At 53.5% G+C, this 23,368-nt stretch overlaps 4 protein-coding genes across 7 annotated transcripts; 2 read left to right on the plus strand and 2 right to left on the minus strand.

Annotated features, from left to right (window-relative positions):
• Positions 1–387: 387 nt before the first annotated feature.
• Positions 388–8,031, minus strand: Tprn (taperin). Its single transcript, XM_048425986.3, has 4 exons — positions 6,082–8,031; positions 1,253–1,478; positions 1,057–1,163; positions 388–948 (listed from the first exon to the last, which is right to left on the minus strand). Exons 1-4 carry the CDS (start codon positions 7,957–7,959, stop codon positions 886–888), a joined length of 2,274 nt encoding a protein of 757 aa, XP_048281943.2. The 5' UTR covers positions 7,960–8,031; the 3' UTR covers positions 388–885.
• Positions 8,032–12,934: 4,903 nt separating this feature from the next.
• Tmem203 (transmembrane protein 203) lies at positions 12,935–13,773 on the minus strand. Its single transcript, XM_048425674.3, has one exon. It carries the CDS (start codon positions 13,557–13,559, stop codon positions 13,149–13,151), a length of 411 nt encoding a protein of 136 aa, XP_048281631.1. The 5' UTR covers positions 13,560–13,773; the 3' UTR covers positions 12,935–13,148.
• Positions 13,774–13,854: 81 nt separating this feature from the next.
• On the plus strand, positions 13,855–20,888 carry Ndor1 (NADPH dependent diflavin oxidoreductase 1). 4 transcript variants are annotated; one of them, XM_048425669.3, is made up of 14 exons: positions 13,855–14,038; positions 14,321–14,398; positions 16,163–16,260; positions 17,672–17,770; positions 17,857–17,958; positions 18,083–18,292; positions 18,590–18,711; positions 18,797–19,017; positions 19,095–19,202; positions 19,374–19,488; positions 19,636–19,782; positions 19,872–19,990; positions 20,058–20,152; positions 20,256–20,888. In XM_048425669.3, the coding sequence occupies exons 1-14, from the start codon at positions 13,904–13,906 to the stop codon at positions 20,398–20,400; spliced, it is 1,794 nt and encodes a 597-aa protein (XP_048281626.2). In that variant the 5' UTR covers positions 13,855–13,903; the 3' UTR covers positions 20,401–20,888. The 4 variants fall into 4 exon arrangements, with proteins under 4 accessions (XP_048281626.2, XP_048281629.2, XP_048281627.2 ...); XM_048425672.3 differs by lacking the exon at positions 13,855–14,038 and having other exon boundaries at positions 14,046–15,482; XM_048425670.3 differs by lacking the exon at positions 13,855–14,038 and having other exon boundaries at positions 14,046–14,398; positions 15,181–16,260.
• LOC125394857 (ring finger protein-like) lies at positions 20,772–23,154 on the plus strand. Its single transcript, XM_048426008.2, is given in 4 exon segments — positions 20,772–20,788; positions 21,285–21,454; positions 21,533–22,182; positions 22,184–23,154. Coding segments are annotated over 4 exon segments (1,068 nt in total). The 3' UTR covers positions 22,415–23,154.
• The last annotated feature ends 214 nt before the right edge of the window (positions 23,155–23,368 follow it).

The following is a 23,368-nucleotide window of genomic DNA, read 5'->3' on the forward strand; positions in this document are numbered from 1 at the left end:
TAGGGCAGGAGGCATCCAAATCAAACATGAGAAAAGATTTCCCAAGTTCACTTAGCCCCATTCCTGTGGTGTACACAGTAGCTACATTCCTAGGCTCCTGGCCCCATGGTGAATCCTGTCATCTACAACACTTGCCTTCCTCCCATCTGGCATCTAGATCCCTGGGACACGGAGTTCCAGACCCCAGAGAGTAGGTCCACTTCCCACTGTACTGTGAGGGAGAAAGTAGTAGGCTTAGTGTGGGGAGAACAAGAGCCTGGACCAGCAAGACCTCAAGATAATAAGAACACCAGACTAAGGCCACCTTTTGCTTCTTTGTGCAGGTGCCCAAGTTAGGCCTCCACCTTATTCTCAGACTGAGAACTGTGTAAAAAAGGCAAAAGCAGCCTTGTTACAGTGTTGTTTATTGAGTCCAATATCAGAAAGGGGAAAAAAATAACCCTGTCATCTATCATGAAGGGTGCCACCATAGTAGAATCATGGGCTGAGGGCAGGAGCTTGGGGTTCATTCAACAAAGAGCAAATAGCTAGGACAGCCTCTCACTCCTGACAGTGGCCCCTCCCCAGAAGGTAGGAGCCAAGAGGCAGGACAGACAGCACTCTGGTGCAAAGTCTGTTCAGGCTTTCTACCTCATCTCAGATGGGATGTTATAGACAGATGTCAACCTGTCCTGTAGGCAATTCCCACCTGTTCTTCCTTGGCACCCCCAAAGGGGAATGAGATTCAGACCTGAACCTAAAGGTAGAAGGTGACAGAGAGAGAGGAAGGCCCAAAGAGCCAGATGGAAGGGGGTACAGAATAAAGTCAGGGCTCCTGGGCATGGACTGGCTTCCAGAACCACCACACCTGGGCCTAAGTCTTAGCCATCCTGGCAGTTCCAGGGGTCAGAAATAGAGGGCTGGCTCGCTGCGGAAGTCCGAGAGATCATTCTGACTGGCAGGTGTGAGCTGAAAGAATAGAATATAGCCACTAAGCCTTTCCAGGCATCAACCCCCTTCCCCAGTAAGTCAGCCCTTGGGGGTCTGAGTGTCCACCCCTCTCTCCACCTGGCTTACCATGACCTCCTTCGGTGGGAGTTCCACCTCACTTGGAGCCTGCACCAGTGTCTGTTCCTGCCACTTGCTGAAGGCCATGGAATGCTTGGGAGTGTAGCTGGACAGGCCTGTGAACCAAAGAGAACAGGTATGGACACCTGGAAAATGTGGGCCAGGTTCCACTCCCAGCCTGCCCATCCCAACCGGCGGTGATTACCTGAGCTGCCATCTGGTAGTCGGGGGCTCTCAGGTCCCACACTGCTTACAAATGTGGCCCGGGGCAGGAAGAGGGAAAAGGACTTCTCTGAGTCAAGCCCCACTTCCTCCTCTTCACCATCGTCCTCTTCCTCCTCTTCTTCCTCCGCTTCTTCTTGGGCCAGGGAGCTCTCAGAAGGGTATTCAAATGTTGTGTGCAGGCTCTTGTCATTGAAGGAGATCTTCATCTAGGAGTAAAAGCCACGTCGGCAGGGGTCCTACCACCCAGCTAAGCAGAGACGCTAACGGAGAGAAGACCCTTCTACCGAGAGTTATAGGCCTCACCTATCCCATCTTCTGCTTGCAGCAGCTCCTAAGACTAATTCCACGTTCTGGGTATCTGTGCACCAACCATCACACTGCAGGAACCTGCTTAAGAGGCTGATACCCAGGAAGTTGGTGCTAGGTACCATCATGCATTTTTCAGGCTAGTGGGAGTCCCATTTCCATAGAGTTTAGGGTACCAGCAATACCATCAATGACCCCCCCCCCCAACTCCTACCCTACTGTGTATACCTCAGTGACTCCAGAATTTCATATTCAAGCAAACTCTCCCTTTTGTCCCAGTAGCCTGGTTCTGAAGGATAGAAAGCTGTGGGCATCCTCTGTCATGATCCTCCTGCATGCGGGAGTGTCCCTGTCCCCACGCTTCAGTTATGATTGCTGAGGTTCCCTAGCCCTCAGCTGCGCTCAGCCTAGTGGGCTGGTAATGAACATGAGCGCTCATGTGCAGCAGATGGGGCAGTCTTGCCGGGCTCGAAATATTAAACTCCCAGGCACAGGACACCGACAGCCAGCTCAGGTTCCCCCTCTTCCCCTGGAAGGAGCCAGAGGCCCAGCAGGATGGAAGAGTAGCCTAGCAGGAGGCCTGAGCCTGTCCTGAGGCGGCAAAGTGACCCCAGCACAGACCACAATGCACAAGGGCCCACAAAAGCAGGAGGCCTGAACGAACAAGAACAAGACAGCATCCTGCCTCCTGTCCCTCAACCAACAGCTGCACTTGCCCACATGGCTTTAATACCCCTGAGCCCTCTCTGCCCATTGGGAGATTTCCCCTACCCCCACCCCCAGGACCAGGGCCTGCTCAGAGAGATCTGTTCTCGCAGGTCCTCCCTACTTTGGCCACCTGCACACATGAACAGGAGATGGACGAACTCCCTGGGTCAGGAGATGTCTACTCCTGTCATAATGAAGGCATGCTGTACTCTGCTCTGGCCTCAAGGCCAATCTAGTCCTTGAAGACTAGACTGAACTGGAGACAGATACGGTAGACATTGTCACCTGGCCTTCCTCACTAGCCTTCTGAGACAGGCACCCTAATAGGAGCCCAAGACAGTATAGGGCCTTCTAAATCTAAGCGGCCCCTGGATGGAGCCCTTGAGGCCCATCCCCCTACTACTGAGAAAACAGGACCAGCTGCCAGGGCCCAGCTGGATTAGTACACCCTCATTAGTCTGCATGACCAGTTCCCAGCAGGGAGGCTGAGGGGATAGATCCATGTGGGTATAGTGCCTGGCAGCGCCAGGCCAGGCTGGGGGTGGGGAAGTGGCTCACAAGCCTGCCAGTCTCAGCTGCCCCCCCCAGTCACTTACTATGTCCCTTGTCTCCTCTGCCAGACCAGTGTTCATAGGCCTCCTCCCTTCCAGCAGAGGTCAGTGGGTCGCATGGTGACTCATGCTTATGACCCCTGCCAGGGTGGAGCTGCCAGGGCAGGCGGGGGAAATACAGACAGGGATTGTCACTGTATATACTTGGTCATCAGTATCTGGGGGACTTTACCCAGCACACCTAAGACAGCAGGCAGGTGATGGAACCTCTGGGCTTTCACAGGGGCCTTTAGTGGCAGAACTTCCCAGCTTTTACAGGGCCCTTTTGTTCTCCTTCAGCCCGCCCTACCCATACACACCCAGCTTGGGTTACCAAATGGTGTCCACCCTGGGACTCAAAGCAGGGAAACTGCTCCACTGGCCTGGCTGAAGGTGATGTTTAGCCAGACCCTGCCCCCACTCCCTTGCACGCACTGTCTGGTTCCCATCCCCCCACTGGCCCCCAGCCAAAGTCCCCAAGGGTGACAGGAGAATAGATCAGAGCCACCCAACTGGGATATCCACAACTGCTTCCTCCTGAGGGCAGACCTGCACCAGTGAGATCTCATAAATAAGGGTCCAGTTTCTCTCTGGGGTCTCTGGCTCCAGAAAGACCATCTAGGGGGTCACCCGCGAGAAGACTTGGGGGAGAGAAACGGCACAGAAAGAAAGGCCGGTGAGACGACACTCAGGCTAACCCAGCTGCAGACTGAGGGAAGGTGATGCTGCTGCAAACAGCCAAAAGGATAGACACACCTTCAAATGGGCAAGCTGAGGGCCACTGCTGGGCCACAGAAAGTTGGGGTGAACTTTACACCTGCGGGGAATGGGGGAGGCCTGAGCCCTGAGGGCACTAACATGCTTGGGTGTGGCGCAGGAACAGGAGGTAGGAAAGAGGAAGAAGCAGCCAGCCAGGTAGGAGCCACTGGTGCTCCCAATCAGGGAGGAAGGGGTAAAAGGACACCCCTCTTGCCAAGAAAACAGTGGGGGCTAGGAGGGAAGAGAGGTGCAGACCAGACAGGGACTCTCTTTCCCAATAGATAGCCTAAATGGAATGTTTCTGCCAAGCTGCCTCTCAAGGACACTGGTCAATAAAATCCGCCCTCACTACTACTATCCAGAGCAGGGCTGAATCCCTGTGAAGCCACCATACGCTCTCCAAGCAGCCGAACCCAAAGTAGGCTACCCCACACCATATCCTGCTGCCTAGAAGGCCCAGTGAAGAGCAATCCCTCAGCTATACCCTGGAAAACCACTGACATTGCCTTGGGGTCACCCAGTCATGGGGGAGGGGAATCAAAGTGTGCAGATGCCCCCAAATCCTCTGGGTCCACCTACTCCAACCAAGAGGAAGCAGGAGTCTGGGCCAGGACAATGACTTGAGCTGCAAAACAAATACGCTGGGTTTCCCTAGGGGCTGCAGGTAGGAGGAATGTCAGGGAAGGACAAAGTCCATGAAGGCCTCACCCTGCACACAGCTCTGAAGGTTGGGCAGCTTTGGGCCCTGCCCCCTCCCACAGGCATTCTGTGTCTTGCTGGGCAGGGCAGCTGGTGCATGCACAGGCAGGACAGCACAACCAGCAGGTTGTGCTGCTACAGAAGGCCCTGCCCAGGACACTTGGCCGTAATGAGCATCGTCCATCTGGACCCCCAACTCCCTCAGACTGGCCCAGACAGCCAGGCTGCTGGCCAGGGCCCTATCCCCAACAGTTTTTGGGCCTTGCCCTGCTTTTATTTTTGACATCGACATGAACATCACACCTGCTCTTCTCACTTTAACCCAGCCAGGAATGACTCCCACAGTTGCCTCCAGACAGGGCAGGGTAGCCAGGCTCTTAGTAGCAGCAGCCTTTCAGTCTCAAGATGAAGCCACGTTCAAGGTGGAGGAGTATCCCCGCCTAGAGGCAAGGTTCTAGAAACAGGAATCTGAACTCAGCTCCTGTCCCAAGAGCTCCATGGCCTCATGAACCTCCCAAGCTTCAGCTTCCTCCTCAACATAAGGGGTGCTTTCATCACTTCTTGGACAAGTACGGGAAGGGGCCACCTCAGAGATAGGAAGGTCAGGATCAGGAAGCAGGGAAGGAAGACGTAAAAAGACGGGGAGGGGGCCTGGGTCAATATACCCCAAGCAAGAACTCAGGGTAAAGAACAGACGAAAGTGGAACAGAAGAGATGTCGGCTCATGTGGTAAAAACTGTTACAGCTCTGAGTCCCCCAAGAGAGACCACTGGAGATTCCTGACCCAGCAGATTAATTGGCAAGAAAGATGATGCCAAGGCCAATGGTGTCAGGAAGCAGAAAGTGAGGGAAAAAATAAAAAGAGTGAGGAGGTGTGGCTCGTCACAAAGGGTCCCCATGGAAACTGAGGCAGGAGGTGGCCAACCCGGGAGCCTAGCTTCTAGCTGTTTTGGAGCAGAAACTGTGGGTGCCATCTTGGCAGAAGGGAAAGGTGCACCTCCCTTTACCAGCTGACCGAGAGTCATGTGTGGTTGGTCTTGGAATTTGCCCCAGGGGACAAACACAGACCCTGGAACAATCAGGAAGAATCTGAGGAACGCTTTCCTTGTACCCAGAGGGTTCCAAGCCACTAGCCAGAGGTAGACAGGAAATACGGCTCACTCTGGCCAGTTCTGAGCCTCTAGGGGATTATTCTTGAGTCTCTCCGCTTGAGGCCCTCTTGACCAAGTCTGGTATGAAGCATGGGTACTCAGTCCATGCTTGCAGAGGCAAAGGCCTGCCAAGCTCCAGCTCCTGTACCTTCCAGGGTGCTGCGAACCTCCAATTGGCGCCACACAGCTGATAGGCTATGTGTTTAGGCTGACCTCAGAGTGAGGAGGGTCTGCCCTAGCTTCTCATTTACATTCTCATATCCAGGCTCTGGCTATCTGTCCAAGCCAGGCTCCATAGGAATATGCCAGGCTACCTTCAAATCAAAGACCAAGTGAGAGCCAACAGGCCAGGCTATTTCCTGAAGGTAGACCTGCAATTAGTTGGAACTAGCCATTCCAAAGGGTTGCAGGGGCTTCGCGCTGCCTGGCCAGCTCTCCCTTCCAAATCTCGGGGGTAAACAACAGGCTGACCGACCCCAGCCTTGAACCAGCATAGCTTCACAAGAGCTCAGAACCTGGCACAACCACACAGTCCAAGTCTGTCATTTATCCAGAAACCGACCATGCCTGCCAGCAGCCCTCTCCTTACCACTTACCTTTTTTCTGGACGAGCCAGCCTTGATGAGGCAGGACTTCTGCAGGGCCAGGTAACCACCGATCACTTCAATCTCATGTACAGTGGGGTAGCGTTTCTTAAGGGTGTTCTCTAGGGCAGGGTGGGGTCCTGAGAGGCTGTCAGTGTCCTGTTCCTCAGACTCCTGTTGCTGGGACTGCCCATTGGCCGGACTGAAGTGTGCCTCCTGAAGGGTCTCTGGCTTCCTCTTGGGCACCACTATGAAAGTGTTGCTGCCTCGGTTTGGGAGCTCTGCGGTGTGCCCAGGCCTGGCAAGGGGCAGGTGGTACTGGAGGGGCCCACCAACTGCTGAGGAGGGCAGTTGGGCTTCTTGGGAGGTCTCCTCTTCTGAGTCTACTTCATCAATGAAGGTGACTGGAAGTCCTGGCCTCCCAGGCTCCTGGCCATTCTTGGCCAAGCCAGGAACCAAGCCCTCGGTCGGCTCTGCTTCAACAGTGGTTGGTAGGAACGGAGGTGGTGAGGATGACGGCTGCCACCTAACAGACCTGTCTGTGACAGCAGTGGCTGTCCGGGGGCAGCCCTCCTCCCTAGCTGCCCACTGCATCTCAGCAGTCGAGGTACTCCTCTCTAGGACAGGTGCACCATCCACTGTAGACACCGGCTGGGCTCTGAGCCCCTGGCTCTGAGAGGCCCAGCCTACCTCCGCGTTTGGCTCCACTGACTGCCTCCCCTCCGAAAAATGGTTCCCAAGGGCCTTGCGCTTGGAGATCAACACGAAGGAGTTGCGGGAGTTAACACGGAGGTTGGCCAGGGCCCTGGCCTGAAGGTCCCCGACTGGGATAGTTTCCACATCTGGCTTGGGGGCTGGCCTTATTTCGAAGGAGTCATTGGCGCTGGTGGCAGAGGAGACCCACCGGCGCTGGTTGGGAGTGGCACTGGCTGGGCTAGGCGCCGGCAAGGCAGAGGGCCCAACCGGAGTGGCACTTGGGGTCCCAGGGCTTGGGGGTGAGTGGAGGGAGGGTTCCCCTGACTCCACCTTTGGCTTCCACTTGCCCGGAACAGGAGGAGAGCCCGACAACCCATTGACAGGGCCGGCCGGGAACTTCTGGATCACGGGTCCATTAGAAAGCGAGTGATTGACCGCACCGCGGGGCAGGCCCCGGGGGTGGACAGTGAAGGAGTTGCTGCCGGTCTTCTGTAGGAAGTCGCTGCGCCGGGCCCCAGGGCCCGCGGTACCATCGGGGTGCGCGGGCTCGCAACAGGCGGAGCGCTGACCCGCGCGCGGGGCAACGGGAACAGGCGAAACAGGGAGTGCGGGCTGGCTGAGACGCACCGATGGGGCAGGAGCCAACGACCGATTGGTGGGAGCGCGCGTGGCAGTAGATGGAGGCGCCACGGGAAGCTGCGGAAGCCCAGAGCGGGAGCGCTCCGGGCTCCCGCGGCTGCGGGGGGCGGCCGGCGAGTCGAACTTCTCCAGCAGTCGGCTGACACGGCCCGGCTGAGGCGTCTCTTGAGGCGCCTCGTACACCACTACCTCGGCCGCGCGGATACCCGCAGCGGGCGGCACGGCGGGCGGGAAGCCAGGAGTCGACTCGATGATGAGGATGTTGTCGGCTCGGATGGTACGCACGCCCGGCACGCGACGGTACAGCTCCAGCAGCTGCTGCGCGGGCCGTGCCCCTCGACGCCGCTCCGATTCAAGTCGCATGAACGGGTTCTCGCTCAGCGGACCCAGACTCTCCGCCAGAACCAGCTTCTCGCTCTGCCCCTCCGGCACCGCTCCGGGTCCCGGGCCTCCGCTCAGGGCGGCCAGTTTAGCTCGCCTCCGCTCAAGGATTTCCCGCTTCCAGGCGGGCATCGCGGTGCGCGACCCCGGGCCCGGCCGCCCTAAGCCGGCCATGCTTGCGGACGCAGCCGCGGACGGGACTGCACAGGCTGCAGCTCGCCGGACAGACTCTCAACTACCTGCCTCAGTACCGCGCCGTGCCACGCCCCCCTTGGTAGCCGCCAATTGGGCAAGTGCGCTCTGACCCAAGGGCAGACTTGCCCGCCAATGGTAGAGGTATACGGCCCAATTGATTGGAGGACACTCAGTTACACCCTCCCCTAGGGCGTCCTTATTGGACTACGACCGGCACCGGCCAATCGCTATTGGTGAAGATCAGTGGACACGCTCCCCAGCGAGGCGAGGCTCAATGGCTGCCCCTCATTTCCGCCTCTGCGCTCTGGACCCGGCACCTGTGGATCACAATTAGGGCTGGTTTTGGCCCGGCACCTAGCAGACCCTTGCGTCCTAGATGACCTTGGTACAGTTCCAACTTCCTCGACACCCACACAGCCACTCTGTTTTCTTGGGAAAGAGCCGTGCGCAAGAGCCGGGAGGTCCTTGCCCCCGTGGGCAGTACACAAGAGCATGGGGCCCTCCACCTTTGGGCCCAGGCCCTGTTCCAATCTGTAGTCCTTGAACCGCCGCGGACAGACAGGCGAGGGCCCCTTCAGGACCTAGAAATCCTGCATCTGAGATCAACTCAGCTAGAAAATTGTTTTTTTCGAGAATCTCGGTTTTGTAGATCTCCGAGTTAATTAGACCTATGTATGTGAACCTCTGGTGCACAGTTTGCCACTTGTGGCCCTGCGCACCAAGGAAGCAGCCTCATTTCTACACACAAACAGGTTACACATACAAGCAGAGCGTCACACACTTAGGCAGTTCTGTCACACAAAAGAGCACAGAAACTAGGGTAAGGATAGGTCCCAGTTCTGTTGAACTCCTGACCTCCAAGAGTGGGAAGGGGGTCACAACCTCACAGCCGACAAGTCTTTAGGAAGTTTCTTTGGGCAGAACTGCATATTACCCAATCTATACCCGTTTCCAGTGTACACAGTAGGGCAACTGCTTGGAGGCATTAGAAAATTGGGGAACCAGGCAGTGGTAGCACACGATTTTAATCCCAGCACTTGGGAAGCAGAGGCAGGCAGAGCTTGAGGCCAGCCTGGTCTGCAAAGCGAGCTGCAGGATAGTTACACAGAGAAACCCTGTCTTGAAAAGATAAAATAAGCCAGGCCTTTAATCTCAGCACTTGGGAGGTAGAAGCAGGTGGATCTCTGTGAGTTCAAGGCCAGCCTGGTCTACAAGAGCTAGTTCCAGGTCAGGCCCCAAAGCTAGAGAGACCCTGTCTTGAAAAATAAATTAATTAATTAATTAAATAAATAAATAATAAAATAAATGGAAAAAGAAAAACGAAGAAAACTGGGGACCAAGTTTAGGAGTCTGTGTTTCCTTTATCTGCCCTACAGACAACAGCCAGTTCTGTTTCATGGAATGTGGGTCTCTGCAAAAACAGTGGATTCCGCCCAGGGACGTGTGCCTTGCTGGCTTCTGGGTTGCGTGGCAGTCTAGAATCTGGCACCACCTTAACACTGATTTACCTGCCTGCCTGTTCCATTAGACAGGAGATTATAAACTGAATTTCAGCTCTCCAGAAGCCTTTCCCAAATCACTTTTTATTTTTCTCTTGATAGCATCAGAGATTGAACCTCGAGCCTTTTGGGTGCTGGGCAAGCACTCTTCTACTGAGCTACAGCCCCTCAAGACACTTTCCTAAAGGAAGCTAGTTTCTAATACTCAAGGCTTCTCACTAAGCACTGAGCCACCTCTCCAGCCCCCTACTCAAGGCTTCTTTACTCAGATTTCCCAATTCCAAATTACCAAAACGAAACAGAAACACAAAACAAAATCTAAGAAGTGTTAAAGGAAAACCACTCCAAAGTTTAGCTTCTATCTTGCTTTGACAAAAGTCATCCCTATCTTGGGTTAGAGACATTTTCTTCCAGCCTGGGCAAATCAGCCAGGCTAAAGTATCTATGCCCAGACATAGGAGGGCCAAGCTGCTGTACTGGAGCACAGATCAGCATCCCTATTCTGCCAAGGGCCACAAGCAGTTATTAACCTAGTGACTCTGTCACCAGGAGACATCCCAATGTCACAAGAAAGATTCGGTTATTACAGATGAAGGCTGTTCCTGACGTCCAGTGAGCAAAGTCTGGCACACTACAAACATCCTACACCTTCAGGACAGTCTCTGCAGCCACAATAAAAACTGACCCAGGGCTAGTGAGAGCTCAGTCAGGAATGTGACCTCCACAAAGGACTGGATTTGGTTCCTTGACCTGGACAACTGCAACTCACTCCTGTGGCTTCAATGCCCTCTTCTGGCCGCCACGGGCATTGCACACGTGGTACACACCCACATATAAATCCTTTGCTTTCTTTTTTCTTTTTTTTTTTTCTCGAGACAAGGTTTCTTTGTAGCTTTGGTGTCTGTCCTGGAACTAGCTCTTGTAGACCAGGCTGGCCTCGAACTCACAGAGATCTGCTTGCCTCTGCCTCCCGAGTGCTGGGATTTAAAGAACACGGCCCGGCAAATCCTTTTCTTAAAGGATTTTTTTTTTTTTGCAAGAATGATCTAGCCGGACAATAGTGGTGCACGCCTTTATCCCCAGCACTTGGGAGGCAGAGACAGATGGACCTCTTTGAGTTCCAAGCCAGCCTGGTCTATAAAAGGAGTTCCAGGAGAGCCAAGGCTACACCTCCTGAGTTTTTTGTTCATTTGTTTTAAAAAAGATACAGTTCTGCTGAAAAAGCTGTACTCTGCAGGTGACATTAGATCTGTTAATTATTAACTTTTGTTGATGCTTTTTTAGACTCCACTCCCCTCTTCTATCAGGCTGATGCATCTCACAGCCCAGGCTGGCTTCCAACTACACTGCCAGTGATGACATTGTAGTTTTGATCCTTCTGCCTCCCCCGCACCCAAACGGTGATTACAGATAAACACTCTTAATGATGAAGCTATAGCCCCAAGTCCCTTTTCTCCCCTTTCTTTCTGTTTTACAGCCACTTCAGGAAACACTGCGACATCCTGTTTTAAATCCTTTAAAAATGTAAAACTTAGAGCTTAAGATGGCTCAGCAGGTAGAGGTGCTTGTAAGCAGGCCAGACTACCTGAGTGTGCTCTGATATCACAAGGCTAACAACTAACCTGCATGAGTGGTGTGGTGCATGTGCGCCTGCACATACACACACACACACACACGCACAGAGAGAGAGAGGGAGAGAGAGGGAGAGAGAGAGAGAAATTTTAAAATGTAAAAACCATAATGTAGCTCAGTTGGTAAGATGCTTGCCTAAGCCAGGTGTGATGGTGCATGCCTTTAATCCTAGCATTTGGGAGGGAGAGGCCAGCCTCGAGAGTTTGAGGTCTGGCGTACAAAGTAAGTTCCAGGCCAGTCAAGGTTACAAAGTTCCTGTTTCAGTAGTAATAGTACTACTACTACTACTACTACTAATATAATGCTTGTCTAGTATACATAATGCCCTGGGTTTGATTCCCAGAATCACATAAAACTGGAAGTTAAGCCAGGTGGTAGTGGCGCACACCTTTCATCCCAGCACTCGGGAGGCAGAGACAGGTGGATCTCTGTGAGTTCAAGGCAGCCTGGTCTACAAGAGCTAGTTCCAGGAAAGGTTCCAAAGCTACAGAGAAACCCTGTCTCAAAAAAAAAAAGAAAGAAAAAACAAAAACAAAACTAAACAAACAAAAAAGTGAGTTTGAGGCAAGTGTTGGCTACATAACACCCTATTTAGAAAAAAAAAGTAAAAGTAAAAAACAATTCTGATTCTCAAATCCGAGCCATTAAAAAAGAAAGAAAGAAAAGAAAAGAAAACAGGCCTCAGGCCATCATTTTTCTTTTCTTTTTTTTTTAAATATTTATTTATTATGTATACAATACTCTGTCTGTGTGTATGTCTGCAGGCCAGAAGAGGGCACCAGACCTCATTACAGATGGTTGTGAGCCACCATGTGGTTGCCGGGAATTGAACTCAGGACCTTTGGAAGAGCAGGCAATGCTCTTAACCACTGAGCCAACTCTCCAGCCCCCATCACTTTTCAACTTTATAGGGTGTCACCAGAGCTCACCAGTGGCCATGTGCACTAACACGGAGTCAAGGGCTCTGTTATGACGCTCTAGAAAGTAGAGCCTGCTATTTTCAGCTGGGACAGCAGTGGTGCAAGTTACCCATCTTCTAAAACAAGAAACAAGAGTTTTCCAAAAATAGTTAGTCTAACACCCGTTGTGCTCTACCATATTCCGAGGGCACCAACCACCTCAGCCCTGTGAGCCACTGTCCACACGGCAGGGAACAACTTCGCATTCACCTTCTCAATCACTGAGATGTCTAGGTATATATTGTTGATTTCAAGAAACATTTTTTTTTTCCATCTCAGCAAATGGTCTCATTTGGCACACGACTGACATAAAATCAAAGATCTTGGGTCAATAAACTCAAGCTGTTCACAAGTTCTTATGTAAAGTATCCATTCCCATGAGCACGTGAGAACCTGTTCCTGTCTTTGGTCCTTCAGAGAGGTTTGTCTAGCTCAGGTGTACTAATGATGCTTGCCACAAGGTGGTGGGGATCACCGGGAAACTGCAATCTGTTGGGCCAGGCGATCAAGCAATGTCTTGAGACCAAGAGTTTTTTCTCAGACTGCAGATAATCCTACTCATGCCTTTTTGCAACAGTCTGCTGTCTCCCTCTGTGTGGGATGAAATGAAGAAAGGACTATTCTTCCCCTGGACAGGGAAGAGTGACGCAAGCTCTCTCACACTATCCATTGTATAACAAGTCTGGCCTGGACCTATGGAGGGGCAAGCGCTGAGGTCAGTGGTCAGTGCCGCTGAATGAACAAGCTGATTTAGAAAGGGTACATCACCATGGGAAATACTCAGAGCCTATCAGGATACTTTACTTATACACAGTTTCCAGATGTCAGAAAAGTTCAGTATTATCTGACAACTCATAGCATGAATAACAGGAAATAAATTTTAATAATCAAGGCTTCCCTTTTAAGTTTTGCTGAGGAAACAATCTTAGATATAGAGAAAACTGGACAGTACGCTGGGCACAAGCAGACACTGATTTCTGACCAAAGCTCCTCCAGTGTGGCGTCAAGTAGGGTCTGAACTGAGAGAGCCAGCACTCCAGCTGGGCGGTGCTCCATTTCCAATCAGCCCTGCACGAGGCTAGTTGACGCGACAAGCCCGGATCATGAGCAGCTGCAGGAGAATGAAGACCGGAGACGTGATCAGGCCGAACCAGAGCTCTCGAGTTTGCTCCACTAGTTTCTGGCACAGCAGCATCTCAAAGACAAACTTGAGGCTAAGGACTGTGAGAACCCAGAAGAGGCGCAGTACAGCCAGTCGCTTCTCCCCGTCTTGGAAGAGGCGCACCGACACGATGGTGGTGAAGTAGGTGCTGAGCCCGTCAGCGGCGAAAAAGGGCACAAATACGTTCCACCAGGAGAGGTTCGGGGCCAAGCCGTCCACTCGCAGTGCCAAAAGCACGGAGAACACCAACAGAGCCAGGAGGTGCACAAAGATCTCAAAGGTGGCGAAGCCCAGCCATTGTACCAGCTCCCGCAGCGAGAATAACATCGCGCCTATTTAATACCGGCCGCAGTCCGGCCGACGGCGCCCCGCACCGGGCCGTGCCCGCTTCGTCCACGGGTCTGGCTACCGCCTGCTGCCGCCGCTGCACACGCGAGGCAGCAAGCGGCCCAGCCCGGCCTGGACCCCGGCTCCGGCGCTCCCCGCTTCTCCAGACCCCTAATCTGAACCCGGAAAGGGATGCTAGCGAACGCCGCCCCCGGTACAGACGCTATCCCCGCCCACCCACACCTCACCCACCTCGCGGTAGCGCAGCCTAAATGCGTCATTTCCTGTTGATAGCGGAAGGGGGAAGTGAGAGGGGTGTACGGTTCTGGCCGGCGTGTGCGGTAATGCAGGTTCCGCAGCTACTTGTGCTTTTCGGCAGCCAGACTGGCACAGCTCAAGATGAGGCGGAGAGACTGGGCCGCGAGGCCCGGCGCCGGCGGCTAGGTTGCCGCGTGCAGGCGCTGGACTCGTATGCGGTGGTGAGGCTCGGGTGATTCGGCAGAGACCCTCCACCGGACTTCGCGTCCTAGAAAGGAGGGCGTTTGAGTGCGGCCCTTCGGCCCCAGGAGGATTTAGGGGAAAGGGAGGCTTGGCACGAGGCTGAGGCCTGAGAAGGAGAAGGCCTGGTGGCCACTGGGAATGATTCTCCAATCACTTGACTCTGTTACCCTAGATGAATGGGCGCGGGTGGGGGGCAGTGTAGGGAGGGTACTGATGAGGGCTGTCCGAGACCTTACACATACCCGTGTCTTGTCCTTGAGGCGGATCTCATTAGGGAGCCCCTGGTGATATTTGTTTGTGCGACCACAGGCCAAGGAGACCCTCCTGACAACATGAAGGTAAGGCTGGCCTGATGTGTGCCCTTACCCCGTTTTCATTGCTGTGAGAGTCACCAAGGTGTACAGGAAATAGTCGCCCCTTAGTGCTTGATGTATATGAGAGGTGTCTTTGAGAGATAGTCTTTGAACGGATCTGGGGAGAGAAATAGCTCTTAGTAGCCACTCAATAGCCTTGATCTCTGTTTTTAGCCATTTTGTTTGTTTTCCCAGACCCAGTAGGAGGGTCCTGGCATAAGAATCACAAAGCCCCTACCTCCACCAGGACTGCCATCTAGCATGGTCATGGTCAGACAGGAGGAGTTCTCCTTTCCCAAAGATCAGCGATGAGGTGGGAGTCTTGAGAGGAGTAGCAGCCATCAGGCTGAATTGAAGTAAAATCGGAACCAGTCTGGAGAGCTGTCCCTAGGGCTAGGGGTGATTGTTAAAAAGAGCAGTATATGTGGGACAGAGACTAATGTCAAGCACTAGAGATGCTGAAGTAGAAGGGTCAGGAGTTCAAGGCTGCCGCACCTACATGACAAGTGTCTCAAAAGTTCAAAAAGTATCAGCCACATATGCTGGCATTCAGAGTAATCTCAACATTTCAGAGGTTGACGCTAAAAAACCTAGCCTTGCACTGGACTCAAGCAAAACCACTCCTTAAAAAATAAAGAATTCAATAAAAAATAGCTAAGAAAATGCCAAGGAGATGAGGGAATTGAGATGTCCCTCAGGTTTGAGATGTTGTGGTCTATGGACAGATAAGGTACCCAACACCCCCCACATAATGGTGTCTGACTCAGTCACAACAGGAACTGGAGACCTTTGAAGAGACTACAGACCCAAAGCCCAGAACCACATGCAGGGACCTGGGTCCTCAGTGACTGTCTGCTGAACACGATGGCCTTGGCCTCTCTTCCCTGTTCATCTTTAAAACACATTGAAACTATAGGAAAAGACCCAATAACTGTGTCTCTGCCTATCCCCTGCTGGTGAAACTCACAGTGGGACGGGCATGTCCTGAGGCTTTTCCATCAGCTTCCAAGTACAAATAGGTCACATTCACACAGACAGAAAAGGAACGAATGGGCTGCTGGAGTGAAAGGTGAGTGGTGACAGGCACATAAAGGAAGGACAAGCCGGGGGCCTGCTGAGAGCAGAGAGGCGCTCCCAGAGTGGGCGTGGCTACCTGATGACCAACAGGACAGAGGACAACAGTAGGTGGCACTGGTTGCTCAGAAGCGGCCACTAAACTGGAAAGGTCAGTGTAAACCCAGAGTTTGAGGGCATGAATCAGTGAGTCGACACCTTCAGAGGGTCAGGGCACGCCCCGTCTCCCTTTTTCACCCAGAAGACTTCAGTCAGAACTTCTGACCCATCCTTGCGGTAGTGGACTGGCTGGCCCACTGCTACAGTAGTCGGGAGGTGAGTGGTGGGTGGTAAGTGAGTTCACCCCTTAGATGGGAATAGGAAGAATAGTTTTATTGAGTATACTGCAAGAGGACACCAGGCTGACCTAGTAACTAGATTACCATGGGACATTGAGCTACAGGTTACCATTTTTGAGAAATACTTACACAGTGAGGATAAGTTTTCTTTATGTACAGATTCCTGGTCTGTAATTGGCACATTGCTAAGGAACGATGTCTAGATTGGCCAGTGTACGCTTCTGGACTCTAATGGTCTTCCTTCCGCATCATCCTCTCCCTGCTGGGGCCTCAGACAGACAGACAGACAGAAAACCGGCCTAAGGTGGGATCCTAACATGGTTTCCTGTGGCTACAGAACTTTTGGAGGTTCATATTCCGGAAGAGCCTGCTGTCCACCTCTCTCTGTCAAATGGACTTTGCTGTCCTAGGCCTCGGGGACTCCTCATATGCCAAGTGAGTAGGGGTGGACATGCTGGCCAGATAGGAGTAGTTCTCAAGATCAAGCAAGAAATGAGACAGGCAACAGAGCCCCAGGTGCCTATCCACAGTAGATCATGTGTCCCTGGACTGTGTTAGCTGACCAACCTTACCCACATATAGTCCCTGGTAGGTGCTCTAATCCTTGAAGGACTTGGCACAGAGGAGACCACACCTGGGGAAGGAAAAGGGTGGCAGAGTACCACCATGGAATCGAGGGCACAGTGAGGCTCAGACCAGCCAGTGCTACATTACAACACATGATGAAGTTCAACCTCACCTGATCTGCCCCTGTTCCACATAGGTTCAAAACACGCTGTGCAGTATCGACAACTTGAAAAGAGCGCTGAGGGGGATAGCTTACCTTCAAGTGGCTTGTTAGGCAGGGAGGCAGCTAGTGATTTTTGTGTCCCTTAACCAGCAGTGCTGTTCGCATCATTTATGTCATGGGTGGTGATGAGGGATTTCTCCTCAGCGGTGCAGCTTGCTATCTAAAAGCTAGGACAACAGCACTTTGAACACTTCCTACTTTCACAGGGCCCAGTATCATCCAGCATTGAGGGCAACTCAATCACCATAAACAGTTGTGTACATGGCAGGGTTCTTCATTACTTTAGGTTTAAGTCAGGCGGTCGTGGCACACACCTTGAATCCCAGCACTCGGGAGGCAGAGAGAGGCAGGCGGGTCTCTGAGATTAAAAGAACAGAAAATGGAAGCTGGGCATGATGGTTCACACACCTGTAATCCCAGCACTCAGGCTGAGAGGATTGCCACAATCTTTAGGCTACAATGTGGGACCCTATCTCACTAAACCAAAAAATAGAAAATCGGAAGATGGGTGGCAACACGGCCATGCTCTGATAGAGATTGTGCTCACTTGTAGTGTACGGATGCACAGACCACGTGGGAGGAGATTGTGCTCACTTGCAGTGTATGACTGCACAGAACATGTGGGAAGGAGTCCAGCTGTGGATGTGGTTCCCAAATGGACAAGCTAGTGCAGGGACCAGTGTGTACTTTACAGACCAAAGGAAATCCTATTACAGGAAAACATGGTTATCTGCCCCTCCCCTGATCTCCAGTGGTAACTGGAGCCCTGACTAAAGGGAATACAGGGCCTTGGTCACTTCAGAAAAGGGTTGATAAGATGAGACTGTCTTCCACATGGCACCTTCTTGAGATCAGGGACCTACTCAATTTGCTGTCCTTGTTGCTCCAACCTCATCCCCTGTATACTGAAGCCCCCTCCCTCCTAGGATGAAGCCAGTGTGCACTGCTGAGGGAGTAACCCCTGAGGGAAGCCTGCACTATTTACTCTGCCCAGGAGGTCAGCTGAACTACCTCCCTCACTGTTGGTTATCCCAGTCTGCCTTGCTGTCTCCACAGGTTCAACTTCGTGGCCAAGAAGCTACATCGTAGGCTGCTGCAGCTAGGAGGCAGTGCCCTCCTGCCCCCATGTCTGGGTGATGACCAGCATGAGCTGGGGTAAGTGGTGATGGTTGCAGTGGCCCTCTCTGGCCGTTCCATCTTGGCTCTGGCCAGCAGAGGCCAATGCGTGTGCTTTCTCCTAGGCCCGATGCTGCCATTGACCCGTGGCTGGGAGATCTTTGGAAGAAGATAATGGGTCTATACCCAGTGCCTCGTGACTTTCCTGAGATCCCTCTTGGAGTCCCGTGAGTATGAACCTTGGTGTATGAGTGCCAAGGGACTTTGAGCTGGTTAGCAAAAAAAAAAAAAAAACCTCAAGGTATGGTTGAGTGGTCCTGCACACCTGGTATTTCTTTCCACTTTCCACAGCTTGCCCTCCAAGTTCATCTTCCAGTTTCTTCAGGAGATTCCCAGCGTAGGGACTGAGGGGCTAAAGCTAGCCAGCTCAGACCCTCAGAGACCCCCATCAGAGTTACAGCCCTTTCTAGCACCTGTGATCACCAACCAGAGGGTCACTGGCCCCCAACATTTCCAGGATGTTCGGCTGATTGAGTTTGACATTACAGACTCGAGTATCAGGTGAGGGGCAAAAGCCCTCAGGCAGTTGTTCAGCAGGGTGCTCATGTGTTGCTGGGAAGCTGATATGGTCAGGGAAAGGCAGTGGGTAGAGGTTCAGAAGAGTCAACCAAAGCCAAGGACTAGGCAGCCCAGTGGTTCAGAAATCTCTACACACAGCCTTCCAGCCCTCCCTTAACATCCCCTTTCTTCCTCTTCAGTCTCCTTAGTCCCTCCATCCTCCCCCACATCCTCCCCTTCCCCTCAGCCCCTTGGTCCTTCCCACATCCTTCCCACATCTCTGGTGGCTTTTCCGTGTAGCTATGCTGCTGGCGATGTCGTATCAATTATGCCCTCTAACTCGGAGACCCACACCCAGCAGTTCTGCCAGTTGCTAGGCTTGGACCCCAAACAGTTTTTCATGCTTACGCCTCGGGAGCCAGGTGAGTATGGCAGATGCACCAGCTCTTAAGGCCCAGGGCACCCCCTGATGTCCCTGCCCACCAAGTCTCCATGCCATTCCTGCAGGCGTCCCTCACCCACCAGGGCTGCCTCAGCCCTGCACAGTGTCGCATCTTGTGTCACAGTATTTGGACATTGCCAGCGTGCCCCGCCGTTCCTTCTTTGAGCTCTTGGCTTGTCTTTCTCCACCTGGGCTGGAGCGGGAGAAGCTGCTAGAATTCAGCTCCGCCAGGGGTCAGGAAGAGCTCTGGGAGTACTGTAATCGACCCCGCAGGACCATCTTGGAGGTGGGCTTGTGGGCAGTGGGGGGTATGGTCTCTCAGGCCTAGCACGCCACCGCCATTCTAAACCTCCCTCTGTCCAGGTGCTCTGTGACTTTCCACACACAGCAGCTGTCATTCCTCCAGACTACCTTTTGGACCTTATCCCTCGGATCCGCCCACGGGCCTTCTCCATTGCCTCTTCCCTGCTGGTGAGGGACTCAGTAGACTGGCCGTGGGAAAGCTGGGACAGGGCAGGGTGTTTGCAGATGGGTTGCCTTCTGAATGAACAGGGACAATTTCTCTACCAGGGACTGTCCCTGGGTGGGGTTGGTAGCAGACAGGAACGGTTTAGCAGGACAGAGCCTTCCCTCTGCCCCCAGGCTCATCCCGGGAGGCTACAGATCCTTGTGGCTGTGGTGCAGTACCAGACTCGCCTCAAGGAACCCCGCCGTGGCCTCTGCTCCTCCTGGCTAGCATCCCTGAATCCTGAGCGAGGTGATCTCTATTTCTGGGGGTGGGAGAGGCTGTAGCCTCAAGGTCCTACCTTCCCCTGTACCTCCTGCCACAGGAGCTCAAGCCCCACCAGTGAGCACCTCAACCTTGTCTTTTGACCTCCCTCGTGCCTTTTCCCTCCTGCAACAGGACCTATCCGGGTGCCTCTGTGGGTGCGGCCTGGGAGCCTAGTGTTCCCAGAGACACAAGACACGCCCATTATCATGGTAGGGCCTGGAACTGGTGTGGCGCCCTTTCGAGCAGCCATTCAAGAGCGAGTGGCCCACAGCCAGACTGGTGAGTATAGGAGTCCCAGGGCAGTGTGACCACTAAGACGGGTCTGGCTGAGTCCATGTATCCAGACGGGGCCACCCTATGTACCCCAGGAAACTTCTTGTTCTTTGGCTGCCGCAAGCGGGACCAGGACTTCTACTGGCAGACTGAGTGGCAAGAGCTAGAGAAGAAAGGCTCCCTGACCCTGGTTACAGCCTTCTCCCGGGAGCAGGTGAGTATACTCGAGTTAGGTGGGGCCGGAGTTGGTATGGCTGGGACTCAACCTGCGACACCTGCAGGAGCAGAAGGTGTATGTGCAGCATCGGCTCCGAGAGCTGGGACCACTTGTCTGGGAGCTGCTGGATCGCCACAGTGCCCACTTCTACCTAGCAGGGTGAGCCAACTTGGGGGTGTAGAGGAGCGGACCAGCCTTCAGAGGTGGGGAGTGGGGGTTGGGGCCACAGGATCACTGAGCTTTCTGAGGCCTACCCCTCCAGCAATGCTAAGTATATGCCTGCGGACGTTGCGGAAGCTCTGACATCCATTTTTCAAGAAGAAGGACAACTCTCTAGCGCAGATGCAGCTGCCTACCTTGCCAGGCTCCAGCAGACACTGCGTTTCCAGACTGAGACCTGGGCCTGAGGAGCCACTTGCTAGCTCACACCAACAGCTGCACTGGAGAGCCTACTGGAGTCTAGGGGGCCCATTGTCACCTCCTGTCCTCTGATCCCAGAACACTTGTGAGACCATGGTGTAGCTTCTTGACTCCAGTTGACTAGCAGGGCACTCCCTGGATACAGCCAAACTCAGTGGAACCCAGTGTCCCACCCTCACTTTCCCCGGCCCCAGTGAGATGTACACTTCTGGTTTCCTCTCTGTCCCCTTCACTGCGCCCCAGATCTGCATTATGCTCCGTACCACAGGGGCTGCTGAGGCCTCCAAGAGGCAGGGAGTCCTGTGAGGGCTGCACTGCCCCTCTGCCCTGGTGCTATTCCATTCATTCCACAACACCTATGGGGCTCAGGCTCAGGTGAGAGGCCCCCAGGGGCTGATTCTCCTGAGCATTGAGAATGAGCAAGTCAGTCTGTCTCAGGCCCTTAAACATCTTGAGTAAACTGCCTGGGTAGCTACTCGCTTCTGCTTTTTTGCTTCTAGATTTGGGGGTGGTGGGTTGACTGGATTATCTGCATCTGCTAGTAGTAGCCAAAGACTGTTCCAGGCCATATGTGAGGCTGCGTGCATGTATGTCCTTGTCAGGTACCTATGCTAGGATCACACTGCACTCGGATGTCTGATGTCTAAGTTCCAGTTAGTCTCCCCTTTGTACTTAGAGGGCAGGTCTTGGCTCTGTCTGATCTTAAACTATAACAGTTCAGCCAAGCTCATGCCCTTCTTTGATGGCCAAACAGAGAGTTATTGGAAAGTCCTGGCCCAGTGCTGGAACACACTATCTGGAAGAATGAGCAGGTGGAAGGGGTGTGTTAGGAGTTGGCCCGCCCATGGGCAGGGCCTTTACCCCTGGAAAGAGAAACCCTGTTGGAGGAGTCAGACAGGTCCGAGGGCAGCTGGGAGCTGAGGAACCTCTGTTTTGTCCGACAACTGCCGGAACAGAGACCAGGCCTGGCCAACATCACTCGTAAGCCTGAGATACCAGGAGCAGACGACGCTGCGGGGACTCAAGTGAAGTTTACTTCCGGTAGGGTCAGCAAGCCCAAAGGTGTATCTGGAGGTCAGTGCTCTAGTGACCGAGACCAAGCTCTGCCTGGCTCCTGAGGGCCACACTTAACCTTTACATCTCCAACAATCCCTGCTGTCACCCTGGAGTCCCAATCTTCGCATCCTGATTTCTGTTCTGGTGGTTCTATCCTGGGGCCTAATGACACCAGCTCTATACCCACTAGTTCACCTTGTACTCCTTTGAGTCCTGAGCTCCTGGACCCACTGCGTCAGCTACTAGCAGATGAAGAGGGCCAGCTACTAGCAGATGAAGAGGATAATCTCAGGCCCCCCCAGGATGCCAGGACTCCAGACAGTAAGCCTGAACTGGTGGCCAGAAATCCAGCTGGTGCCAGGGCCCTGTCAACTGCGGAGGGGCAGGAAGAGTGTGAGGGACAGGCAGAGGAGGAATGCCCCATCTGCACTGAGCCTTACGGGTCTGATGAGCAGCACCAGGCCTTGCTGAACTGTGGTCACAGCCTGTGTGTGGGCTGCCTGCACCAGCTGTTGGGCATAACCCCCAGAGCTGACCTGGGCCGTGTGTGCTGTCCACTGTGTCGTCAGAAGACACCCATGCTAGAGTGGGAGATCTGTCAGCTGCAGGAGGAACTGCTTCGAGCTGATGGACCCCAGCGCCCAGTGCCCATTGCATCCACCACACCCCTGCGCCCTGGCCCTGGGCCCTGGGGATCCTTGGAGCACCGCTACCCGCCTGCGTTTTCTGGCAGGGCCTGTGGGAGGCCGGAGCTGCCTCCCCTTCCTTCCCTGCCCTCCCAGCCTAAGTACCTGGCTGTGGACACTGCGGGAACGTGGCCCCTGTGCCCGTCGCCTATCACTGCTGAGCCTGCTGGCATTAGAAGTGCTGGGTCTGGTGCTCATCTTCATGCCGCTCATGTTACTAGGAGTGTTCTTCATGCTCCTAGACCGTTCCAGCCGCTGAGCAGAGCCCAGGGCGTTGGCCAAGCTTTGAAGCCCACGCTTAGATTCTGGTCATTAGCAAAGACTTGCTATCACAATCCCAAGACCAGGCCTACTCGAGAGCCTGGGTCAGCCAGAGTGCTTACACACCCCTGCAGCCCAGATAATGACAGAACCAAGGACACTAAGCCAAGGACAGCCTCTGAAGGAGATTGCCCTAACAGGAAGGGCTGTGACCAGAGCCCCATGTGCTTACCACGGACAAACACCTTACTGGCCAGAGGCAATGGCTGGATTCTAACACCAACTCCTGAGGTCTATCTCGTGAGGGTGGGCGCAAACGTGAATAGAGGTCTAGCAGAATTCTGTTGCTAGAAGGCAAGGGCTGCAGGGACCCTCTCCCTGTCCAGACAGAGGTTAGTGTGTGCCCCTGAAGGCCACAGTAGCTAGCTGGAGAGGCCTGCACTACACAGACCCATCCTTCAAAAGCTCCTCACCCAACCTAAGATGCCCGGAGCAGCTAGGATCAATATTGGTTTTGTGCTGCAAGGACCAAGGTTCAATCCAGGCCCTGAAACCAGCAAATGGCCAAGGTCCAGCTCTGTAACTGACTATACAATTCATGTCACTGGACTCGGAGCCCTCACTTGGGCAATGAAGACAAGTGTAAGCCACCTCTTGGCTTACTGGTGACAGTGTAAGGTGGGCTGATTCTGTCTACATCCAGCATAAGAGTGGCTCTCAATAAACAGTTGCTACTGATACCATTGTTACCACAGCCATCACTGTTAACTCCATCTCTGCCATCCAGGCAGCTCTCATTCTCTTCAGTGGTCCAGTCACAGGCAGACAGACAGGTCAGTGCCATACAAGAGAGCCATGATCTTAGTTTATGCTGTCCAAAGGCCATTTCTACATATCCTTGGCCAGAGGAAAGGTACTTTTTGGGGTGTGGGGTGGATATCTCACTGTATAA

The sequence above is a fragment of the Myodes glareolus genome, chromosome 21 (assembly GCF_982192425.1).
Source record: "Myodes glareolus chromosome 21, mMyoGla1.1, whole genome shotgun sequence".
Classification (NCBI taxonomy): Eukaryota; Metazoa; Chordata; class Mammalia; order Rodentia; family Cricetidae; genus Myodes; species Myodes glareolus.